General features: G+C 41.6%; 1 protein-coding gene across 1 annotated transcript in view; it reads right to left on the bottom strand.

The window, feature by feature from the left end:
- Window positions 1-7006: 7006 nt before the first annotated feature.
- LOC138966587 (annexin B9-like) overlaps window positions 7007-10150 on the bottom strand; it is a 29794-nt gene continuing 26650 nt past the window's right edge. The window contains exon 9 of the mRNA XM_070338869.1: window positions 7007-9336. Coding sequence (XP_070194970.1) covers window positions 9208-9336 — 129 coding nt within the window. The 3' untranslated portion in view covers window positions 7007-9207. The remainder of the gene's footprint in view (window positions 9337-10150) is intronic.

The raw sequence follows: 10150 nt of genomic DNA, 5'->3' as shown, positions 1-10150 counted from the left end.
GACTAAGAAAGAGAGAGAGAGACTGAGAGAGAGAGAGAGAGAGAGAGAGTAAGAAAGAGAGAGAGAGACTAAGAAAGAGAGAGAGAGAGAGACTAAGAAAGAGAGAGAGAGAGAGAGACTAAGAAAGAGAGAGAGAGAGACTAAGAAAGAGAGAGGAACTAAGAAAGAGAGAGAGACTAAGAAAGAGAGAGGGAGAGAGACTAAGAAAGAGAGAGAGAGAGACTAAGAAAAAGAGAGAGAGAGAGAGAGACTAAGAAAGAGAGAGAGAGAGACTAAGAAAGAGAGAGAGAGACTAAGAAAGAGCTAGAGAGAGAGAGAGAGAGACTAAGAAAGAGAGAGAGAGACTAAGAAAGAGAGAGAGACTAAGAAAGAGAGAGAGAGAGACTAAGAAAGAGAGAGAGACTAAGAAAGAGAGAGAGAGACTAAAAAAGAGAGAGAGACCAAGAAAGAGAGAGAGAGACTAAGAGAGAGAAAGAGACTAAGAAAGAGAGAGAGACTAAGAGAGAGAGACTAAGAGAGAGAGACTAAGAGAGAGAGAGAGAGAGACTAAGAAAGAGAGAAAGAGACTAAGAAAGAGAGAGAGAGAGACTAAGAAAGAGAGAGAGAGAGACTAAGAAAGAGAGAGAGAGACTAAGAAAGAGAGAGAGACTAAGAAAGAGAGAGAGAGAGACTAAGAAAGAGAGAGAGAGAGAGAGACTAAGAAAGAGAGAGAGAGAGACTAAGAAAGAGAGAGAGAGAGACTAAGAAAGAGAGAGACTAAGAAAGAGAGAGAGAGAGAGACTAAGAAAGAGCTAGAGAGAGAGAGAGAATAAGAAAGAGAGAGAGAGACTAAAAAAGAGAGAGAGAGACCAAGAAAGAGAGAGAGACTAAGAAAGAGAGAGAGAGAGACTAAGAAAGAGAGAGAGAAAGAGAGACTAAGAAAGAGAGAGAGACTAAGAGAGAGACTAAGAAAGAGAGAGAGAGACTAAGAGAGAGAGAGAGAGAGAGACTAAGAAAGAGAGAGACTAAGAAAGAGAGAGAGACTAAGAAAGAGAGAGAGAGACTAAGAGACAGAGACAGAGAGAGAGACTAAGAGAGAGACAGAGAGAGACAGAGAGAGAGACTGAGAGAGAGAGACAGAGAGAGAGACAGAGAGAGAGACAGAGAGAGAGACAGACAGAGAGACAGACAGACAGAGAGAGAGAGAGACAGAGACAGACAGTCAGATAGACAGACAGTCAGATAGACGGATAGACGGATAGATAGATAGACAGACAGACAGACAGACAGAGCAACTGACAACAGACATACAGACAGAGAGATACGGACAGACAAACAGAGAGACAGACAGTCTCTTGGAGACAAACAGGCAGACAGACACTGTTCCGCCGCTTTGGTAATTATGGGTGTAGCAGAACCCGCGCCGTCGGCAGAGGGATAGTTACAATCACTACTACTCTTTAAAAGTATGGGTATGTGTGAACCCGCGCCATCGGTAGTGTTTATGTAAATTATCATAATCAATTAATTCTGATGTTTTGTCATGTACTCACTAAAAATTTGCAGACAGAGAGCAAATTAGGTGTGTGAGAGATACTTAAAATTTCAAAACGATACCTTTAATGGTTCCAGAGTTACAATGATTTTAGTGTGTCTCTGGGTACAGGTGAACCCAGGAAGCACGGCAAAGGTTAAGAAGAATTTCTGACTCAAAAATTCAGTGTTAAAAAGGAAGCAGAAAGGACTATTAAAGTGAGGTGCATTTGTGACTGTATGTGTGGGCTATATAGAGGGAGAGGAGGGAGAAAGTGAGAGGAAGTGTTTGTACCTGTGTGTGTGTGTTAGGACATGCGAGGTTGTGTAGCATGCATTTCACTCACTTCGTTCCTTCCCTAAATTTTGTTCAGAAGTATATTTGTGTACACAGTATTTGTAAATAAATCGTACATCTTTTGCATAGTTGACAGTTATGCTGTTTTGTCTGTCATAATGTGCATGGATGATGGTCAAGTATTCCAGTCTTTAGTGCAGACTTGAACTGACTTATGGTGACGAATCACACAGAATCCTGTTTCTGTATTTTTAAATCTAAAAGTGTGTTTATTTTATGTTTTATTTTATTAAATTGTAAGTACAAGACACCCTTTGCTGCCAATTTTCTGGGGGTAAAATATGTAATTACATTATGAGCATAATATAATCAGCAAGATACACTACTCACAAAAAGTTAAGGATCACTATGAGAAAACAGGTGCTCAATAAAATCAGTTCGCTACTGTTATTTATTTCTCAGTCAAAATAAATTGTTATGAATTCTTGTTCAGCTGTAAGTGGGCGATGTTGTGTTAGTGGGAAAATTGCACTGGATTCTCTACTACTGAGCTTGGTAGCAAAAGAAAAAGCGGAAACTTGCGAAAAAGGACCTTGTTTTGGACCGTTCAGCCCGAACGCATTGCACAAGCCACATGGAAAAACCATTATGCACCTGCAAGAACTGCTGTTTATGTGTGAGATGCTGTCACTTGCTTGGCTTTTTGAAAAGACATACCACCAGTATTAGGCATTATCTGACAATGCCTCCACGACGAAAATTGAACGAGTTTGAGAGGGGACGAGCTGTTGCATGGTTCCAAGATGGTGTCCCCAAGCGAGAAGTGGCCAGGCGACTTCACGTGTCCATCTCGGTCATTGTCAGACTGATTCAACGTTTCACAGCCACTGGGAGGGTCCAGGAAAGACGCAGACCTGGGCGACCAAAGAAGACAACTCCACGTGAAGATCGTCTCATTGAACGACTAGCCTTGCAAACAAGAACAGCCTCTTCCAGCATTATTCGAAGGCAGCTGAGGGTGGCTACTAACACCAACATCAGCCAGCAGACCGTACGGAATCGCCTTCGAGGGTTTAACCTCCGTTCTCGTCGCCCAGCTGGGCGGCCACGCTTAACTCCAGCCCATAGGGCAGCACGCCGCGCCTTCTGCAGACGTCACGTGAGGTGGGCATGTCAGCAATGGTCCCAGGTCCTGTTCAGCGATGAATCGCGCTTCATCCTGAACCACAACGACGACCGAATGAGGGTCTGGAGGCGCCAAGGGGAACGCTACATTGACGCCACTGTCCAAGAAAAGGTGGCCTTTGGTGGAGGTTCTGTAATGGTCTGGGGGGCCTTCAGCCTTCACCACAGAACACCCTTGTTTCATGTACAGGGTAACCTGACTGGCCTCCGATACCGGGATGAGATCCTTCGACCGCTGGCTGTGCCTGCACTGCAGCAGATGGGACCGCAGGCTGTCTACCAGGATGACAACGCTCGCCCCCACAGGGCAAGGGTGGTCAACGACTTCCTGCAGCAGTCTGGAGTCAACAGAATGGAGTGGCCAGCATGCAGTCCCGATCTCAACCCGATTGAGAACCTCTGGGATGAGTTGGATCGCAAAGTGAGGAGCAACCACCCCCCTCCCAGGGATGTCCAGCACCTCTACCGGGTGCTGCAGGCTGAGTGGCAGGCGCTTCCACAGAGGATCTTCACCACCCTGGTCAACTCTATGAGGACTCGCTGCGTCGAGTGCCAGAACAGCCAGGGCGGTTACACGCATTACTGAACTTTTGGGAGCATCTGAATGCCATGTCTTGTGATTTCAACGACTTTGTGAAATTAAATTTCGATACGTACACACTTTGATAAAAAGTACAGACCAAACGATTGCTCTAAATTGAAGGAAATGTTGTATCCTTATCACTAAAGCATTGAATTAAACGTTTGCCAAATACCAACGCATTGGCTTTCTTATTTGGAAAGTTATGAATTTGTGTGCAAGTGATCCTTAACTTTTTGTGAGTAGCTTAGAACAGAAGGGCTTTCTCCGTTCATGCAAGGGTAAGAAAGCTTTTTCTGTGTGTTATTTTCAATATAAAGGATCACTACTGCTGAATCAAGCTACATCTACCAGCTTTACAGTGAGTCTAGTTTGTTTTATTTTGTTTTCATTATCTTTTTTTGAAGTTTGCCTTGAAATACTATATCATACTATATCTATTACATTGGTAGTGTGCACTCAGATTTTACAGGCATTCAGACAGGTTTTTACTCTTGTCACGCACTCTTGGTAGCTTATTTCTGCAGCAACCCTCATTTGAGATTGTCTATACATATATATCTATATTGACTATAAGACGCAAGCTGAAAATTTCTTCCTGCAGATTGTTGAATGAATCAAAACACACCACACACACACAGTCTTTCACTATATTACACACCACACATAAACACACACACATATTTAGTCTTTCACCATATTCGCCATAAAAAGAACACCCAACAAATTGTGCTAAAACAGAAGACGGGAAGAAGGAAGAGAACAAAAGTCAGAACAAATACTGATAAAATATTAAGGGATTTATTGCGAGGAATTATCTACAGCATTATGTTTCGACACAGTACATGTATACCAAAAGAAATGTGAAAGAGGTAGAGAACAAATGTTACTCAGGCCTATTTCTGTTTTTCTATTCATTCATTTTTTAAAATTTTCCATTTATTCCTTTATTTGTAATATTACCCTGAGAACAACCTGACATTACACTTTGTAACAGTGTTAGTTTCATTTTTAATTGAATATCCTGGTCCCTCTGCAATAAATGTAGTTACAGTGGAACCCCCATTTTAAGACCCCCCAATTTAAGACTTCCTCTATTTCAAGACCTTGTTTTTTAAGATTTTCTGTTCACAACCTGTAAATTGACCCCCAGACCTGATTTTCTCAGATTTTTGTAGGTCGTTAAAGGGGGGTTCCACTGTAGTGATAAACACACTTCACAGGAAAAGAATCAAATTTTGAGGACAATTACATCAAAAAGTTTTGCTTTGACACAACCTTTTGCAGCTTCCCAGATTTACCTGTACATATTGTATGCTTAATTAAATTGTACTGCATGTTAAAATCAATCAAGTGTAACTACAGATCTCTGACCACAAAAAAATCAATTTAAATTAATGATCAGCGAAATAAACAAAAATTATGTCAGATACATGAAGTATTGTAACAAAAATATTGTGTAGTCAAATGATTCACAACAGCAAAACACGACTGAAAGCATGCATCCACCGATTGTTTCCAGCATAATCATACTTTGTTTGTCAAGCATGCTGACAAAAACAGAAACTGACATTGGTGTACACAGCCAAATGATGAGATAAGTGTTTGTTCTAAACAATATGATTTCTAAAACCTTGATGAGAAATAAAGTTACATGTTCATATGATCACAATTGTTTTTGTCACAGCCATATGATAAGAAACATATTTCAGTCATATGGTGAACAAGTTTTTGTTCAAGACCATATATGCTGAGAATAGTTTGTAAACATGTATTCGTTTATGCATTTGATTAATGTTTTATGGATACAAGTAAATACAACTAAGAAGTAAAACTGAATTAAGGAGAGCTATAAAGCGTATAAGTACATAAGCAAAAACAAAAGAGAATGGAGACTGCAGAACTACAGTGAAGAATGAGTTGACAGAGTAATCACATTATCTTCTGTGCGTTCACATCAGCTTTTAGGGGTAAAAGTACTACATTGTATTATATTTCATGTGGATGTATGGTTGCGTATTTCATACCAGTATTGATGATAACTTACCATAAACGTGCTGCGTACATGTGCTGCATGTTTCAATACTGTATTTTCCCTGGAGATTCACTGGTATGGAATATATAGTACTGGAATAATGTAACACCTATCAAAGATAAGTATGCGAAATTCATGGCTTGGCCGATTCAATTTAAAAGAGACAGAGAAAATGTTTTTTAGAGACGAAAAACACCCCCATTCTCTTGATATCTTAAAGTATACAAATCAGAGAGCTCAACTGAAGACATTGTCTATTAAATCTGTTGCGACCCATCTCGTCATCGGCGCTTTTCCGGAAATGACCTGCGCTTTGTTGGAATTCCAACAATGGCCGCCATTGTAGGAATTCCAACTTTGCGCTACGCGATTCTAGAAATGTACCGCACGCATAGTGAGAATTCTGCTCTTTCTTAGAATGCGATGTAAAATGATACAAGTCATGATGGCCTATGATGATCCTTGTGTTTTAAAGTGATCAATGCTTAGTCTTGAAAAAGCAGATGCATTGTATAACGCACCAAACCAACCGAATTACAAAAAGCAAAAACACTTTTGATAACTTCGGCGGGCTGTAACAACACAGTTCAACGGCCCATCCCACTTGACCAAAACGCACCAATTTTACTTAATTTCTAACGTTTCAGATCTTACATTTTACAACAACACAACAAGAGTGTTCCGATATTACTTTTCACTGGTAACTATTGATTGTAATAATTTTTTACTCAGTCTTAACTGATTATATATTAAACTCACCCAGTCTCTCTGGGCTGCAGAGACAGCATTACATCCCTTTACTGAGTAGGCTCTTGTCACTGCATGGTAATCTAGGCTCTTGAAACGTGATGTGCAAGTCTGTGCGCTATATTGATGTGATTGATTGTTGCAAAATGTTAATTCAAATTAAAGATGATTTCAGCCTGTTGTAACAAACACTCTACTCTGAGAAAAAAAAAATCATTGTGTTCAAAATAGATCGAGACAGCAGCAACTAGCTAGCTGCATGCGCTGAGTGTCACACAGTGTAGAGGGCCCCAAAGGGGGGGTATCATCACGATCACGGGAAGGGAAATTTTAGCTTTCACGATCACAGTTACCTTGATTTTTGTTTTCACGATCACGAACACCTTAACGAATAGAGGATCATAGAGTGGTATAGCTGTGAAAAATGTACGTTGAAAATAAAATGCTTTGCAATAATGCCCATCACGATCACGAAAACAAATGACGATCACGATCATGAGACTTGATTTTTTGGGTCATCACGGATCACGGGCAAAGTCCCATCACGATCACAGAAATGGAAATTTCGGCAATCACGGTCACAGAAAGGTCAAAAAACGCCAATCACGGTCACGATTTTAAACCCTTTGGGGCCCTCAGTGTACCCCCCCCCCCCCCCAATTCAAGACTTCCCCTGTATAAGACCTTGCTTTTTCAAATACCGTATTCATGACCTGTGAAAAGGGTATACATTTTTGTGCCAGTCGAAGGGTTGCCATTTCTAGAACGAGGCAGCTCGTTTCCGGAAATGCGGCGCTTTGTTGGAAATCAAATGAGGTTTCGGGAAATCCCGATTATTCCAACTCTGCCCCGGATTCCTACTTTGCGCCCAACAAATCCATTTGTGGTTATCTCCCTTGTTTCCTCATGCTATTTACAACTTGCGTAGTTGTGCACGGGCCATCCTCATCTTTTTTTTTTAATATGATTTAATTACAAGCGGAGAACATGAAAAAATCACATGTTGTCCTAAAAAATTTACTATCTGCAGCAGCTATATTCCTTTGAAAACATTGAACTTGAGATGGTAGGAATTTGTATGAACGGGAGTTCTCTCTCATTTGATCCCAAAAGGAAAAGAAGCTGTAGCTCTTCAAACATTAATATCCTTAAAAACATGTCATATGCTGTTAGAGTCAGCAGAGGAATCTTAACAAAAAAACACAAAGTGCTGAATACACCTCTGAAATGGTCCCCAGTGAATGATTCACTGTTCAACAGAACTTTAATATCTCAGAAGCCAATAAAGTTAGCAATCTTGTTGCCCAAAACTCTAATGATTTTTGTAGGCGTATAAATAGAAGTGAGCCAGGAAAAGTGAATAAGATGTGTGGTTTGCCCTTCAGCATCGTAGCCTTGTGGCAAGCAAACAGCCGTACCGTAACAATAATAAAGTGTTGTGATAGTGTTGTGACCTGGTTTGACTGAAAAAAGGAACTTTGACTAATTAGACCACAACCAAGAGCTGTACAACGAAAGCCCGCAAGTGAAGATTGTCATTTTCAGCTAATAACAAAGACAAGCGATGCCAGGCAGTTAGACACTGTGGTTTTGAGGTGGACGTCAATCGGATGGTTGACCTTCATCCATCTTTGCAAGGATGCATGCTCATTAGGTGTCAGCCCCAAATCGCCTGTCTAATATCCGCTGGTATAATGCTCAAATAAAAAACTACATTATAGAAAATTACAAACAAAAAACATGAACTGATGTGGTGGTTAAGAAGACTGCTTTCAGCTGAAACATTCACAAGAACACTGTTCCTGGAAGCTACTGTAAAAGACAGTGTGTGGGAAGGATCAATATAAGATGTATGTGAAGGTGTGTAGGTGATGGGCAGATGGTTTGTGGATGATTCTTTGCCTAGACAACAGGGGCTAAAACAGTAGAATGTGTGGACAAGGCTCCAGAGGAAGACACTGCAGAACAGGTAAGGGAGGCATTTTGTCTAGGCACTGCAGTCTCTAGTGTTTAGTATGGCCTGTGCCTGCTAGCTGGCTCCAGGCAAAGAAACTGATAACGCATATTTCGTTTTCTAAAAAGGTTACTCCTGAAGGATCCCTCAGCAGATAAATTGAAAATGTGCAGTTGATTTCCAATGTGAAGCTATAGGCACGACCTGAGATGATCCATGACATCCTGTTGGCTCTAGGTGGTTTCATTCACAATGCCTTGTTGGGTGTCTAAGCACTGAAAATTAATCCTGGACAGGTGCTGATGAAAACCAATGAGCTCGGACTTTCTCAGTGAGGTTTAACTTGCTGCCTTAGCTGCCCAGGTCTGAATAGCTGCCCAGGTCTGAATAGCTGGCAAGGTGTTTGCAGATGGTAGTTGATGAGGACAGGCTTGATGTTCAGGCACGGTAGTTCATAATGTCCAGCCACATCTATGCAGCTCTGCGGGTGCAACGAGTCAAGAAGTCCGCCCAGGGTCCTATGTGATGTCCAGCTATATATAAGATGCCCACATAGAATGGTTTATGATATCCAGCTTGCTGGTAGAAATTAAGGTCTTGGGAGGTCTTCATAAAGGATTGTGCACACCTATACCTATTGATTCATGGCATCTAGCTAAACGCTTAGGAATGGTGGGTAATGAAGTCTGGCTAGTTGACCAACCAGAGTGGTTCATGTTGTTTAGCTAGATGCCTAGGCAAGATGTTCTATGGTGTCCAGATTTGGCGGTTCACGATGTCTAGCTAGGTATCTAGGCAAGATGTTCTATGACGTCTAGACAAGTGTCTAGACTGGGCGGTTCACAATGTTCAGCTAAGTGTCTAGGCAAGATGGTCTATGATGTCTAGCGAGGCGTCTAGGCGGGAGGGTTGAGGATGGCGAGGAGCAGCCGCTTGTAGTCACCGCTGCACTCGCTCTCCACAGCCTCCGTCAGGGGCTTCTCGTACATCTCTTCATACGCCTGCTTGATCTCCTCCATGTCAATCTGAAAATACACAAGTTTTTTCATGTTCACAGTTGCACAAAAAAGGCTCAGAACGCAAGACTGAAAACAACGTTTTAGGCAGCAAACAGTTTATTCTACAATGCCTGGAAAGACTTGTCTCATCCATGTCAATCTGAAAATACACAACTTTTTTTTTTGTGCTCACAGTTACACACAAAATGCTCAGAACGCAAGGCTGAAAACAACATTTTAGGCAGCAAACAGTTTATTCTACAATGTCTGGAAAGACTTGTCTCATCCATGTCAATCTGAAAATACACAACTTTTTTTTTTCTTGCTCACAGTTACACACAAAATGCTCAGAACGCAAGGCTGAAAACAACATTTTAGGCAGCGAACAGTTTATTCTACAATGTCTGGAAAGACTTGTTGATGAACGTTGTGTGTAGTATCCTTTTGAGGTTTGTTTGTTTGAAATTGTTTGCTTAAACGCCCAGCCGACCACGAAGGGCCATATCAGGGCTGTGCTGCTTTGACATATACCGTGCGCCACACACAAGACAGAAGTCGCAGCACAGGCTTCATGTCTCACCCAGTCACATTATTCTGACACCGGACCAACCAGTCCTAGCACTAACCCCATAATGCCAGACGCCAGGCGGAGCAGCCACTAGATTGCCAATTTTAAAGTCTTAGGTATGACCCGGCCGGGGTTCGAACCCACGACCTCCCGATCACGGGGCGGACGCCTTACCACTAGGCCAATCGTGCTGGTCTTTTGAGGTGTGTGATGACATTGTTTCCATGTGTTTAAAGTGATACCCCCCTTTTCAGACCTTTACAAATCTGAGAA

The sequence above is a fragment of the Littorina saxatilis genome, linkage group LG5, assembly GCF_037325665.1.
Source record: "Littorina saxatilis isolate snail1 linkage group LG5, US_GU_Lsax_2.0, whole genome shotgun sequence".
NCBI classification, from domain to species: Eukaryota; Metazoa; Mollusca; class Gastropoda; order Littorinimorpha; family Littorinidae; genus Littorina; species Littorina saxatilis.
This window is presented reverse-complemented; position numbering and strand designations above follow the sequence as displayed.